Below are 15558 nucleotides of genomic sequence, written 5' to 3'. Positions count from 1 at the left end.
TTCTCTCTTCCCCATTCACCCTCTCACTATCCACTACTCTGCATTCTCTACTTATCTGTTCTCCTAACAATCCTTCTATCCACACCTCCTTATCCTTTCTATCCATCTACTCTGTTCACTACATCCTTGCCTCTGTCCAACACATAACACTAACTATCTGTCTACTAATATTCTCATTCTATCTATTCAGCCACTGACTGATCCACTCTCTTCTTAGCTGTGGATTTTGCAGGCATTTCCAGGCCAGAGCACAGTGGCCCATGGAGAATCACGTAACACCCTAAATGCACATGCAATATATTCACCTCTGGTACCCCCAAAATCACAGCCCAGCCTGCTCCATGTGTATCAGATCACTAACCCAGCTGACAGCCCAGAGAAGGAGTGCAGAGCTAGTGGCAGGGTGGAGGCTTCTCAGCTTTGAAACCGGCCCTCATTGTCAGCCCACCACCACTCTGGTAGACTGACAGTCAGAGCACAGTGCAGCGAGACTCATCTATTTCCCTAAGCATTCGACTTGATAGGGGGCCAGAATGGGGTGACTTGAATGGATGGGCACAGTTGGGCTGGCAATTGTTGCTGCCTACGATAGGCACCAGCCTTGGGGTTTTTCCTGTTATGTAAATATGCCTAGAGGCTGCGGGGCTGGGCATGTAATAAATCATCATATAAATAAATAATGGCTTGGGAGAATCCACATTTGGCAGCCTTCAGAATGGAGGGTAGGGCCCACCTAACCCATGGCAGTTAATCCTGCACATGAACAGTGAAGGTGGCTTATCTAGCAACCCATTGGGACAGGTCCTACATTTGCCTGATTTCATGATAAAGTAATGATATAAATGTTTATTTAGATCATTAATTAAATGCAACTTCCCCCCACCCCAAATATCCCTGCATTAACTCAGCACTCAAGTTTCACAGCTAAAATGTCAGAAATGCCAAAAAGTTACAGGGATACCAACATAAAAAATATGACACTCTGGCTGATAGTATTGGGCCTGATTCACCAAACCTGCCAGCCATGTAAATCAGGAGTTACCACGCTGAAGTCAGTGGAGTTACACTGCATTAAGCAAGAGGCGATTTGGGCAGTTGGTACCTGTCACTAATAATGGCTAATGTTGCTGTAACAAGACGACTAGAGAAAAAATATGGCATATTTTCAGCTTGCTTGCATCGTGCACTTTGGGTATAATCACTTTCCCTGTGTCGTAGCATTATTTATTATTTGTGAGTTTAGGGGCCCCAACAGAGATCAGGACCCCACTGCCACAGGGGCGGCATATACGCATGGTAATAGACAGCGCCTTTCCCAAAGAGCTTACAATCTCAACAGACAAGACAAAGGAAGGATTATCCCCATTTTACAGATGGAGAACTGAAGTGCCAAGAGCTGAAGTGGCTTGCCTGTGGCCATACAGGGAGTCTGTGACAGGCCAAGGAATTAAATCCTGATCTCCCAAGTGCCAGCCCAGCACCTTAACCACAAGGCTATCCTTCCGCTCTGCGTAGTTATTAGGCCCAATCATGCAAATACATGTGCATAACTTTATGCACATGAGCCATCTCATTGACTTCAAATTGGACCATCATGTGAAGAACATTACACACATTGGTGTTTGCAGGATTTGGGTCCTGCTGGTTTCCACTGGTATTTGTGAGAGTTTCTCATGCTGCAACTGAGAAAGAAAAAATATTCTAAAAATAGAAAAACGTGATTGTAAAACTTCAAAAATTGGATGGCCGGGGAGAGGAGGGGGGACTGAGAGGCAAGGGCAGTACCTAAACCAAATCCACTGGTATTTGTAGGACTTTCTCATGCTGCCCACGGGGTTATTTTCTGCAGCCTGCTGGCCCCCCGCCGCATTTACCTAGAGCAGCTCCGGCCTGGTGCGCATCAGGGGCAGGGCAGGCTCCCTTCCTGCCTGCCTGCCCTTCCCCCGCGCTGCTCCAGGAAGCAGACAGAACCTGGGGGAGGAGGGGCACAGGCGTCTGCGTGTTACCCTGGTCGCTCCTCCAGGTGGGGGGGGCCACAGGGGTCTGTGTGTTGCCCTGGCCTCTCCTCCAGAGTTGGGGTGGGGATTTCGGGGAAGGGATTGGAATGGAGGCAGGGAAGGGGTGGGAAGAGGCAGGGCAGGGGTGGGGCCGGGGCGGCGGGTCTTAGTGATGTGGCCCTTGCGCCAATGTACTAGTCCTCATGTGGCCCTCGTGGTCATTTGAGTTTGAGACCCCTGACCTAAACCTACTTTGAAATCATTGTTGTAAACTGACTAGATTTCAAAGCAGATAGTATCTCTTTAAGATTCCAAGAATAACCTTCCAGTGGCCATGTTGCACATCCTGTACTGTATGTTTTATGCAATATATTCTACAGCAGAAAACATAATATATTAAAGCTACCATTAAACTAGAAAAACAGGTTAGCAAATAGTATTTCCATGTGATTTGGCTGAGTTAGCATTACTGTCAGAACCCAAACTTTTATAGGTTTCAGAGTAACAGCCGGGTTAGTCTGTCTTTGCAAAAAGAAAAGGAGTACTTGTGGCACCTTAGAGACTAACCAATTTATTTGAGCATGAGCTTTCGTGAGCTACAGCTCACTTCATCGGATGCATATAGTTCTTGGCTTCTTGTGGTTGTGAGCATGTAACCTTAAACACTGAATTAACACAGGTTTTTGCAATTACTTTTCTATGCTTATTTTTAAGAGACAGAAAAAAAAAAATAAAACCCCAGAGCTAGTCCATTTGCAGTGCTAACAAGCTCTGCCAGGAAAATGTGTAGGCTCCTTGCTGTGCAGCTGTTTGGCTTGCAGCGCAAGCAAGGTCCTGAACCAAAAAGCACTCGGTTTGGGCTGGGTCGCGCCATCTAGGCCCAACTCTAGGCACTGTCCGAGGGAGAACACTGAACACGTTTTCCTCAGAGAGGCAGAGTCCCTCCTGCGGCTGCCCAGCACACGGAGGAGTGCTCAAGCTGCTGCAGGCGCTGCATCATTCCCACTGGATCAGGGGCAGTGAGTTATATGAGCCCGTGCTCCAGCGAATTCAGGGCCTGGGAGCCCGGCTCCACCAACATTCGGGGCCAGGTCTCTCCCGCCTCCCACGCGCCTCCCCCAGTCCCGGCTGCCGTCCTGCGTGCCTCCCCCAGCCCCACCTGCTGCTGTGTGCGCCTCCCCCACTGCGTCCCCCAGCCCCAGCTGCCACCCCACGTGCCTCACCCAGAGCATCCGCCAGCTGCTGCCAGCTATAAAAGGGAGCGGCGCCGGCGGCAGGCTGCAGCAGGAGGAGGCGCACACGTGATGGCAGCCTCCCAGCCCCCACCCCGGCATCGACCACAGGGGAAGTGAGGGGGCTTCCTGGACCTGAGAGGGGCCCGGCCCCCAGGAGCAGGTGCAGTGATGGTGCCAGGTGAGTGTGCTGTTGGGGGGACTGTGGAGTCCTCCTCTTTGGCCCCAGTCCCTAGGGCAGCCTGCCTGCACCCAAACTCCTCATTTCCAGCCCCACCCCAGAGCCCGCACCCCCAGCCAGAGCCCTCACCTCCCTGTACCCCAACCCTTTGCCCCAGCCCTGAGCCCCCTCCCACAATCCAAACCCCTCATCCTCATCCCCACCCCGGAGCCCTCACCCCAAGCCAGAGCCCTCATCCCCCCACGCCCCAACCCTCTGCCCTAGCCTTGAGCTCCCTCCCACACCCCAAACCCCTCATCCCCAGCCCTACCCCAGAGCCCTCATCCTCAGCCAGAGCCCTCATCCCCCCCATGTCCCCTCACATTGTGCAATATAGGGAAACTGTTAAATGCTTACTGTTTCCAGTCCATTTTTACATTATTTTAATATATATATATTGGCTTACAAGGCAGGTGTGGAGGGGAGGCAGGACTTGGACCCATTCTGGGTACCACCAAAAACTATACAAACCTGCCGCCCCTGCACTTGATGGTGACTAACTCTGCTTGTTGGTGCTGGGATGCCACGCCATTGCTGCACCAATTCTCTGCCCCCTTACAGGCACTGTGCACTGCTGCAGGAATAGCTAGGGACCAGTCCCTGCACTCCTGGCTGGCTCTGATACGCCCTGCTCCTACCCCTCACTGCTTGCTTGCGTAAAGACCAAGTACAATCTAGTGCTTGTCTAGCACTTGTTCAGTTAAACCCGTGGTCCCTAATTCTCTTCTCACCTCAGTCTGGCAATCAGCATAACCCAGGGGTTCTCAAACTGGGGATCATGACCCCTCAGGGGGTCACAAGGTTATTACTTAGGGGGTCACGAGCTGACAGCCTCCACCCCAAATCCCACTTTGCCTCCAGAATTTATAAGAGTGTTAAATATAAAAAAAAGTAGTTTTAATTTATAAGAGGGATCGCGCTCAGAGGCTAGCTATGTGAAAGGGGTCACCGGTACAAAAGTTTGAGAACCACTGGCATAACCCCACCAGCTGCTCTGGAGTTATGTCGGAAGTACACTGGCCTGCAAGGGGGTTTTAAACAAGCAAAGACATTTGGCCAGGTAAACTCAGAGGTTCCGACCGTGCTCCTCACTCACCCTATGGTGGACTCGCTTCACCACTTGCAGCCAGTCCTTCTCTTAGACACCCACGAACTATTACCATGCATTCCCATGGCACATCCCCCTATATCAGAGTGCAGTAACGAAGGAGACAGACAGAATGGCCGGAGGAGATCAAATGAACACTGGCGTGTTGAAGGGGGAAACAAGGGAGCTGAACCTGCTGACAGAATTGCATGCTGTGGCGAGCGTGTGTGTTGTGTGCCAGTGGCAGGGGAGAAGAGGCAGGGTGCGCCTGGGGAAAGGGAAGGCAGCTTCCTTCCTGAAAGACATTTTCCTCCTTGAACTGAAGAAGCTGATTTAAACAGCAGCAAAGGGAGGAACCACACTCTGGGAAGCAGAGATTCCCCCTGCTTGACACATTGCTTTCCCCTCCGCCCCAACGCTGCAGGCTGAGCCATGTAGCCAGCATAGCAGAACCTCCTGAGTGTCATGTGATGCTTCCATCATGCTGCCCATTTTCAGCAGTGCATTAGGCCCTCCTGAGCATCATACGATGGGTGCAGAACACTGCCCGCCTTCAGCAGTGCATTAGAATTTGATGAGTATCACATGAGGACTCGGTCACGCTGCCTCTACTCCCTACTACTTTTCAGAGATCTCCAAGATTGCCCTACTGTGGGATTGTCTGCCATGCTTCCTGCCCTAACTCCCCACAATTGTCTGCAGTCACAAGGCTGGCTGGCTGTCACACTGCCTGCTTTCTTCCCTTCCCCTGAAAGCCCTTTTTATTTCATTATAGAGAGGAAATATTTTAGTGACATACTATTCCGCATGGAGCTTATAATCAATTCCTGCTCAGACAGAACAAAGCAAAAACCTCTCCTGCATTTGATATTGGTAGTGACCAATGTTCCCTCTAATTTTTGACATGCCATGTGCGCAAAAAAACATCTTCTGTGCGAATTTTTGACAGGCCGTGTGCGTAAAAAAAATTTTCTGTGCAAACTGTTGTGCTTCTGTGCCAATTTTTGTGCTCGCAGTGTTTTGCGGTGTGCGTGGGGTTTAGGATCTGTGTGCAGGTGCACCGCACAGCTTAGAAGGAACAGTGGTAGTGACCGAAAATAAATAAATAAATCAAGCTAAGCTAGCAAAAAGAAACAGAAGAAAGACCAACCTGCTAGAGATTATCCAGCTTTTGTTTTCACCCAGGCACCCACAACCAGAGTTCCTGAAAAGCTTTGGAGAGCCCAGCATAGATACATTTCTTTCTGTGTCTACTTTGATTTAGATAGTTTTGAAGAAATTGTGTATTTAGTTTCTTTGGTAAATGTCCGTGACTGGTGCTGGATCTGGCAGCTAAAGGCCTCTATTTACCCACACAGCCAGGTACTGTGCAGGCAGCCAAAACTTCCTAGATGCCACCAGGGTTTCCTCTAATTTTTCCCACCCATGTGCGGAATGAATTTTATTATGTGCACCAATATGGAGGTGATGTGTGATACATCACCTCCATATTGGTGCACATAACAAAATTCATGTGGCGGGGGTGGGGCTGAGGGGTTCCAAGTGTGGGAGGGGGCTGGGGCAGAGGTTTGGGGTGTGGGGGGCTGAGGGCTCTGGGGTGGGACTGGGGATGAGGGGCTCAGGGCTGGGGCAGAGGGTTGGGGTGGCAGGGTGAGGGCTCCAGCTGGGGGTGAGGGCTCTGGGGTGGGGCTGGAGATGAGAGTTTCAGGGTGCTGGAGGGGGATCAGGTCTGGGGCAGAGGGTTGGGGGGGGGTGAGAGCTTCGGCTGCAGGCTCTGTGGTGGGGCTGGGGATGAGGGGTTTGGGGTGCAGGCTGCACTGGGACTATGGCGGGGAGAGACGACTCCCCCCAGCAGCACCTGGGCTGGGATGGGACAGACACCACTCCCTGTCCCGGCAGGTCCATGGCTGGGCTGGGTTATGGCCAGAGAAGGGGTGCGTCTCCCCCGGCTGCGGCAGGTCCGTGGCTGGGCTAGGTGAGGGCTGGAGGAGAGGAATCTCTTCCTGCCACAGCCCTAAGCGCCTGCACTATGCTTAACAGGCTGCTGTGTGGCCCCACAGCTTAGCGGAAATTTAGGATGCCACCCTCCTGGTGTGACTGAGCCCTGACCAGGAGGGTCACCTCTGTGCAGGACAGTCCATCTGCATGACCCATTACCTATTTGGTTGCTCTGCTGAGACAGTCTGCTGGGGCTGGGGGTTAAGGATGTGGACAACAATCCCAGTAGGGATTGAACAAAACCCACCAGCTCACTTCATCCTGTCAGTAGCCAGATGATAACAGCTTTTATTCACTGCCAATCTGGAGCAGGTGATATTTTCAGAGATCTCTGGAATCCTAAATTCCCACAGCCGGTTCCCACCATACGATTTGAAATGGTGTGACTGAGCTGGCCCACTTTGCTACACAGCGTTGAGGTGCTGATCCCTAGTATTAACCCTTTTATATCCTGCCGGAGTAGTGCTCAAGATGTCTACATAACAGAAGAAAGCATCCTCTCCCCGCCATCGTTCTGTTCTTCTCCCTCCTTGGCAACCCAACCCAGCTTCCACTGAAGTGCTCCTCCCACACTCAACAGGGACAGAAAAGACCTAGTACATGACCTAGGCTTGGTTAGTGCACCTGACAATACATTTTCTAGTGCTTTGTACAGGCCATCTTATATGTCCCAAGCACTGGGGCTTCTACCATGTCTCCTTTGGAGAGTAAGGATGAGATTTTCAAAACCGCCCAAGGAATCTAGATTAAAAATTAAAGGAAATTGTTCATTCAGATTTCCATGGGTAACTTTGAGAAGCTCAGCCTAATCCAACAGATCCCCCTACCAAATGTTTTCCCTTATCTTCAGGCTAAACAATCTTCTTAATTTCATCCCCGTTACTCCTAGTACCACCCTAAAACATTCCTCTCTAACTTTGGTGTCAATATCCTTCAAATGCTCCCAGATGGTTATTCTATTCCCACTGGTTGTTGTTCAACCTAGCAACTGTACACATATTTAAATCATTTCGTCTTTCCTCATACAGGGACTGGAGGGCTTAATGATCTGTATGATCACCCTTCTCACAACACCTTCTAATTCATCAATATCTTTCTAGTAATGAAGTTCTCAGACTGACTACAGTTTGCCAGGTGCAGTACCACAACCTCTGTAGAGAACTATTATCTCTGGACTCCATGATGTATATAACTAATGTCTCTGCATACATGCCTTAAAGTAAACAAAAAAAATCACACTGGCTCTGTTTGCTGCCATCTCCTACTGCGGGTTCATGTCTAATTTACAATCCAGTGTCACCCCTAGGTTCCTCTGCATTACTGCTTCCCAACAGTCTCCCTCCCATTTTGGATTATTTTTCCATCAGTGTATTAGCCTGTATTTTTCCAAGATGACTGTAATTTTATTACTTTTTGCTCATGTTTCTAACTACTCTCAGTTCCTTTGCATTATTTCTCCTTCCTTACTGGGGTTCGCAACTCTGCCCAATTTAATATCACCTACCAATGTCAGTAATATGATGCTTACTGCCACTCCCAGATCATTACTGAAATGTTAAACAAAACTTGAACAACAGTCCCTGCTGTAACCCACCCAGCATCTCCCCCAGATCAATCCAGTGCTATGTATCGTTATTCTTTGGTTATTGTGGTCTGTTAGCCAGTGCTCAGTTCACATGACAGCATCCCTGCCCAAGCCCATTTGAATTATTGTTGTGAATAAGGCTTCATGAAACACTGCATCCACTGCTTTAATTAAATCCAAATACATTTTATATGCACTGCTGCACTCCCTTCAGCAGCCTATCTGCTGACATACCAGAAGGCAGCCAGCAAGCAGGCGTGGTAAAATCATGTGAACAAGATGAGGCAGCTACCACTCACAGCACTGAGTGCTATTTCTGGCAGAAACCGAATGGATGAGCCAAGGCTGAGCAAATGTGGAAACTCCTGAAGGCCACTCTGCTACCAGAGTGAGACTGGGAACTCACTGCGGGGAAGCAGTGTGTACAAGAGGCCAGCTTTGAATCCCCTTGTCACCCATCAGACAGGTGAGGTGGTAAGTCCCTCTCACAAAGAGACTCAATAGCCTGAAGTAAGTGGAGGCGCCACCGATGGAAACGTCTAGGCTGAATTCAGCAGTGACACACATGGGCTGTAGATTACAGCCAGTTTCTGACCAACATACACCTAAAGTAGTAACAGGGTAATTTGCAATGATTTAGCCGTCACTGTGTGCAAGACAAGTGTAACTTCTACACCTGGCCACGGAGGTGAGGGGGAGAAAAAGGGAATAGCAGAGAAAGCCCCTAATAGGTTGTAAAAGAAGACTGCTTCTCTATTCTCACACACACCATCCTCAACACCTTCCGGGACATTCAGGTCCTAGTGGAAGGGAAGTGGGTATAGCTGCCACTGACTTACTACACACCAGGGACTGGATCGGCTCCCCAAAAAACAAATCAGTGTAAATTTCACTGCTTCACTATTTACACTCATTACTTGACTAGCCTGTACTCCGAGTGCAGCTTACACCCCCATTTAAATTCCCACTGGACTTGTCCCCAACATTTAGCAGTCCTGTAAGTGCAGGGCTTGGAGAGAGCATGATGTAGTGCACAGGGTACTCAATTAGGCACCTGGAGATTTAGGTTCTATCCCAGCTCTACCATTGACCTGCTGTGTGACCGTGGGCAACTTATTTCCTCTCTCTGGGCTAATGTCGCTGTGTCTGTTTTGTGTATTTAGACTGTAAGCTCTTTGCCGCAGGGACTGTCTCTCACTATGTGTTTGTAGCGGTCCTAGCACCACAGGACCCTGATCTCAGTTTAGATGAGTGGTTCCCAAACGGGGGTTTGCAGAACGTTACAGGGGGTTTGCCAGAAAAAATTCACTAACGGCGGCCAGAGGACCCTGGGCATTGGAGGCAGCAGGTGGGACCCGGTTGCAGGGCAGACAGCCCAAGCCTCAGGGAGAGAGGGGCAGGGCAGTTGGGGCTGGCAACCCGAGCCCTGCCCCCATGAGCGGGGGAGCCGGCTGCCCAAACCCCAGCGCTCCGCACGGGGCTGGCAGCCCAAGCCGCAGGGAGAGCAGGGCTGGGCAGTTGGGGCTGGCAGCCCAAGCCCCGGCAGTCAGCGGGACCTGCAGCCCGAGCTCAGTGGAGCTCAGTTGACCAGGGCAGTCAACAGGGTCAAGCAGCAGGAGCCCCGTGGAGTGCGGAGGAAATTTAAACTTAAATCTCTGGAAATATTCATTTTTAGAAGGGGGTTCACGAGATTTCACAATTTAGTGAAAGGGGTTTGCGGGCTGTTAAAGTTTGGGAACGACTGGTTTAGATAGAACCTCTAGGAGCTTTTGTAATTTAAAAAGGAGAGGGGATGGTAGGGGGCTGTTTTAATTATCCCTATCTGGCTGATTCTCGAGCTCACATATGGTTGAAGGAAACTTTGCTTTTCTAGTCATAAGGCAACATTTTATTCAGAGCTTTCACTGAGCAGCTGCTGTTTGAAATGCACAGAACCAAGCCACCAAACTGAACCTATTTCTAAAACAAATAGACACCCCCAAGCTGTTTATGTTTTTTTAAACTGAATGATGCTTCTGTCTCTGGAATTAACACCACCAAGCAATTGGGAAACCCTGAACAATAAGCAACAAGCCTTTTCTCAATTAACACTTTATTTATTTGTGGAGTCAAAGCTAGATTCAAAAGCGGGCATGTCCACGGCAGATTTGATTTAAATCAATTGATTTAAATCACTAGTCAGGAAGACTCGATTTAATCATGGATTTCTACATAAAAGTGCATTCTTGTTGGTTGTTATAACCTCAATACATATTCTTCACAACTCAGAGATAGATGTAGGTTTCATTTTTAGAAGGTATACATTTTTAAAGTGATTTATTTTGAAAAACTTTTCAAATTAGTTTTACAGCTATATCAGAAAATGAATGATTGTTTGGTTATTTCATTTACCAGAGATAACTGAAGAAGGTATTTATGAAATCATTGGGTGGTAAACTATCTCCAATTCAACAGGTTAATCATTAATATTTGGAGGATTTTCTTGCCATGCTGTATTAGGAGGAGATCACCACCAGACAGACATTTAAATTGTTTAATTTAACTATTTCTCACCTCTATATATTTATTTAAAAACATTTTTGCTGTTAACAAGCATGTTATCTCTGGAGACACAAATCCACAGTTTGAAAACTGCAAAACTAAGGATCTCTGATGGTATCTTCTAGACTGAGCACTGAGTTCCACTGGGTAGATAGAAAGATTAACCTAAACCTATACAGAACCCCCTGGAGTCCCAAAAGATTGGGTCCCTAATCCATGAACTATTGGAACTCATTAACAAAACTTTTCTTAAACATTATATAATTATATTGTCTCATACTATAGAATCAGAATTTATAATCCCTATTCCATGATGAGATATCTTTGAGCCATAATGTATCTATCTTTAGATAGGTTTTTTTCTCAAAAAGCATTTTATCAAAAAAATCCAATTACAAAAAAAATCATTGATTTATATCCACCCTGGGCATGTCACATCCTGCCTTAGAGACTTACACAGGCCCCAAACCCAGCACATGTAGTTGTGTGGCAGAAGATGGGAATAACTTCTTATCTGAAACGGGGAGCGGGGACTGGCTTGCTCGGTGTAGCTGACAATGGTATAAAGAGGCTGTCAGCTCTAGATCACTGATTTCAGTGCAAATCACAGGTCAGGGTAAGGGTGTGACTGGATGACTCAAGGCTGGTTTTTGTAAAGCTTTCCAATGCTGCTAACACTTATGGGAGCTCCAGTATAGAGCCACTGGCATTTTACCCACTGTGTCATCTAAGGCTAGATCTATACTTGAACCGCTGCAGCTGCACTGCTGTAGCAGTTGAAGTGTAGATGCTACCTACATCGACAGGAGGGATTCTCCCATTGCTGTAGTTAATCCACTGTCTACACTGGGGGTTAAATTGGCTTAACTATATCTCTCGGGGGTGTGGATTTTTCACACCTCCGAGCAACGTAGCTGAGTCAATCTAACTTTTTAGCGTAGACCTGGCCTGCCTGCTAAGAACAAGTCTATGTGACATGGTGGTAAAAGCCTCATCTACACTAGGGCTCCTACTGTTGTTGCCAGAGGTGAAACTGCACAAGTACTAGCAAAAGTGGGAGATTTTTTTGAGCAAAAAGCCAGGATTGCTGTGAATGGGAGACAAAGCCTTTTACCTCTAAGGTAAAATGCAAATATAACTCCTGTCAATGTGACCTACTTACTGATCTAGGCCTGAGACTCAGAATCTGTGCATTCCATTCTTAGCCCTGCCTGCTCATTGGATGATGCTGGGCAGGTTGCTTAACTTCTCTGTGCCCCAATTTCCCTATGTGTAGCATGGCTTGTGTGAACAGAGTTGGCTGCCTCAGTCTGGTTGTCAGTGGACAAGTCCCCCCATCTCCACTGGCCCCCTTGTGGGGGGCCTCCACAGGGAGCCCAGGGACTGAACAGGTTATGTACAATTAACTCCTGCACGCTCCAGTAGCTGCTGCTTTTTCCAGCTGAGGCATGTTGACGGGGAGCAGTGTGGGGGAGGTGTGCATGGTTACTGCCCTTGGTAAGCAGGTTTGGGGAAAATGCAGAGGACTCTGTTTTCCAGGACTGTTGAGCCAACTCCTTTTGCCTGCACCACATTTGTTTAAATTTTTGTCAGGTGTAAAGAAATAAAGAAATATTCTGCCCACATGCTACAAGAAGTGTCCTTCCGTGCGTACTGGGGAGCTGCTGCTTCCTATCACCAGCAGCAGTCTGGAAACATGAGCTGCCTCACACCAGTGTCCTGACAGTGCACAGAGAGGCACTCTAGTGATGCCAACCTCTCTACACTGGCCTAAGTCTCCTATGTGTCAGACCCAATCACCAGGTGCTCATCTTCTTCTCAACATTAAACAACACACCATCTTCTACAACCTACCTGAGTTCTTGTGCCTCATCCTTTAAAGGTGTTTACTGCACTCATCAAAATTAGATTGCATGCTCTATGGGGCAGGGGCTAGGCAGAGGTGCTAGAACAATTTGTACAGTGGGGGGGTGCTGAGAGCCATTGAACCAAACTGTAAACCCTGGATATGATGGAAACCACATCAAGCCAGGGGGTGCAGCAGCATCCCTAGTTCCAACACCTGTGGGGCCAGGTGTTTCTCTGTGATGGTAAAGTGCCAGGCATACCTCTGGTGCTTCACAATAAACACGAATAATACACAGCATATCATTACAAATGCTTTGGGTTAGCTTGTGAACTCAAGGCTCTGGCTCAGCAGCACTGGGGGAGAGGTGCTAAAGAGGAGGTAAAATGGGCCAACAGGAACAGGTGAGAAGAAAATGAATTAAGGGGGAGAAAAAGGTGCCCCCCCTTCCCCATGACTAACAAGCAGGCTATCCTTGTTAGGATGCTGAGCCCAGGGTACCGCCAATGTTCTGCAATAGGATATTTGTTTCTACAGCTAAGTGAAGGTCTGTAATGTACTGCATGGGGTCAATCCCATTCCATCCTCTGTCAAGGTCAAGCAGACAGAGCTGGTGGTTGCAGTGAACTAGTAGGACATCCAAGGGAATGCTAAGCCCTGGGTAGTCTGCCATGGCTGGACAGTCATTATGGAACATTATGGGAGTTCATGGAGGAGACGCCAGAGTACAAGATACAGTGGTGCAGAAAGAAGCGCGCAGCAGAGACTGTCTCTCGTTCTCTCTCCCTCCCGGCTTTGGGAAGCCAGAACCCTCATGCAGTGTTACAGTGAAGTTGTGGTATTACAAAAAAGGGAGAGGAAATTCTGCCCCAGAAATTAGGGATGGAAAAATCCTTTTAGGTCACATCATGTCCATCATCCTCGGCTGGAACACTCTCTGCTGCTTTCCCCAAGCCAGGCGATGGGGGGGTGCATCCATCACTTCATAATGGATTTCCAGAGCAGCCATGCTCCAGGAGATTTCCTGAACTCCCCTCCCTTGGTAATACCATGCTCCTTTCCTTTCCACTTTTTTCATATACATTTTTTTAAAAACAAACGAACAGGGAGCTGCTCTGGGGCATCTCAGGCTCCTGCTTGTCCACCTTGCTGTGTGTGTGTGTCTCTCTCTTCATGCTCTCCTCCTCCTCCTTCTCACACTGCCCCCCACCCCCTTCTTAATGCAATCTCTCTCTCTAGCTCTGTGTTTGCAGCTCGCTCCCTTAATCCCCATGACCTTCCCGCACAGAGCTGCAGCCACGGGATCAGTGTTACAAGATAAGAGACCCTCCCTCCCCCCACCGTAGCAAGGAAAAGAGGCCGAAGAGACCCCTCCCAGCTCCCACTGAGCCGTCCTCCCCCCCCCCCCCCCGCACAGAACCACAACACATTGCAGAATGGGAAAGAAGGCAAGGCAAGGCAAGGGAGCCGGGCGGCCGAGAAAGGACAACCCCCCCCCCCCCCCGCATCTCGTACAAGCCCCCTCCCTCGCTGCTCCCCGTCCCCAGCAGCAAGCAGAGCAGACAGAACTAGACGGGCTGGCGAGGCAGAGGCGCTGCCGTGCAGAATTATCTCTGTCATTTGCAGATCCACCCCCACCCCCGCCGCAGACACCAGTGTTTCCAGGTCCCCCCTGTAAACAAAACAAACAAGCTCCTCTCTGAAAATATCCCCACTACACTGACTGACCCGGGGGGGGGAAACGACGCCCCCATTGCACCACATCCTTCCCTGGGGAGGGGGGCAGCGGGATTGTGTTTGGATCACGTCCCATTTTCCTCCCTCCTCTCGGCTCCCGTGTTCTGTCCCCACCCCGCTGCAGAAACACCCCGTCTTCGGGCAGCCAGGAGGTGTGGGGGGGGGGGATCCGAGACACGCGCGACCGGCACCGGAGCCGCCACCTGAGCCGGGGATCCCAGGCGGGGCGGCCGTCTCTCCCTGGGCAGAGGGGATTTTGCAGCACCGGCTCCTGCTTCGCCCCCCATGGGGCCCGGCCCGGCCGGTGGTGGAGCGGGGCCCCGCCCGGCAGGTGGATGGGGGGGCCCGGCAGGTGGTGGCGGGGCCCGGCCTGACGGGGGAGTGGGTGGGGGGTGGAGCGAGACCCGGCCCGGCCCGGCCCGGCAGGGCAGGTGGGGGGGGGCCCGGCCCGGCCCGGCGGGGGGGCCCTCGGAGCGCAGGGCACGCGGCTCACTGAGGAGCGCGGCCGGGGAAGGTCATTCCCCCCCAGCCCGGCCCGCACCCACAGCCCATGGCAGGCAGGCAGGCAGATACCCCGCCCCGTGCCCTTACCCAGGAGAGCACCCGCAGGACAGTGTGAGGCTGCCGGAAGAAGGTCTGGGGGTCGAAGGCGCCCCCGGCTTTGCCCGCTCCATACGCGCCCCCTTCCATCCTGGGGGCGCCCCGTGGCACGCCGCTGAGCCCCTGCGTGTGTCTGAGCCACTCCGCGCAGCCGGCCGGGGGGGAGGGAGGGGCAGGAACGCTGCCCCGCGGGGGTTAACGGAGGCGCGCGGGCCGGGGCTAGCTGTGCATGGCCGCGCTGTCGCTCCCCGCTCCGTCGCCGCTGCCCGGCTGGAGGGAGACGCGCGCTCCACGCCCGGGCAGGCGCGAGTGTGCAGGGGCCGCGCGCTCCTTCGCAGCAGCAGCAGCCCCTGAGCGGCGGGAACGCGCCAGGCCAGGCTCGGGAACGCGCCTCGAGCAGCTGGGAGGGGGCACGAGAAGTGTGAGCCCCTGGGAAGGCGAGCTGTGCAGACCGCAATGCAACCCCAGCTGTTATGTATTTTTAATGCAGTGCTCGGGGCAGTGAAGGGTGCTGCCTGTTTTATTTTTGTAGGGCCTACAAAACGTATTGCTCACAAGTGCCTGTGCCCCACAGCTGAGTCCTGCTCAATGGTCACCTTACCTCAGTCCAACTGATAAACATTTCACCTTTGTTGCACCCGCATGGGCGAGATGGAGAGGCCGTGGGTGTCGAAAGAGCCTTAGGTTGGCATGAAGGGTGCTTTAAGATCCCACC

General features: G+C 50.8%; 1 protein-coding gene across 3 annotated transcripts in view; it reads right to left on the bottom strand.

Moving 5' to 3' along the window:
* SYNGR1 (synaptogyrin 1) overlaps positions 1-15163 on the bottom strand; it is a 38173-nt gene extending 23010 nt beyond the window's left edge. The window contains exon 1 of one of the 3 annotated variants that reach the window (XM_073326795.1): positions 14835-15163. In XM_073326795.1, the coding sequence (XP_073182896.1) occupies positions 14835-14933 (99 nt within the window). In that variant the 5' untranslated portion in view covers positions 14934-15163. The remainder of the gene's footprint in view (positions 1-14834) is intronic. The other 2 variants (XM_073326796.1, XM_073326793.1) reach the window with 2 other exon arrangements.
* Positions 15164-15558: the final 395 nt, after the last annotated feature.

The sequence above is a fragment of the Lepidochelys kempii genome, chromosome 1, assembly GCF_965140265.1.
Source record: "Lepidochelys kempii isolate rLepKem1 chromosome 1, rLepKem1.hap2, whole genome shotgun sequence".
NCBI classification, from domain to species: Eukaryota; Metazoa; Chordata; order Testudines; family Cheloniidae; genus Lepidochelys; species Lepidochelys kempii.
This window is presented reverse-complemented; position numbering and strand designations above follow the sequence as displayed.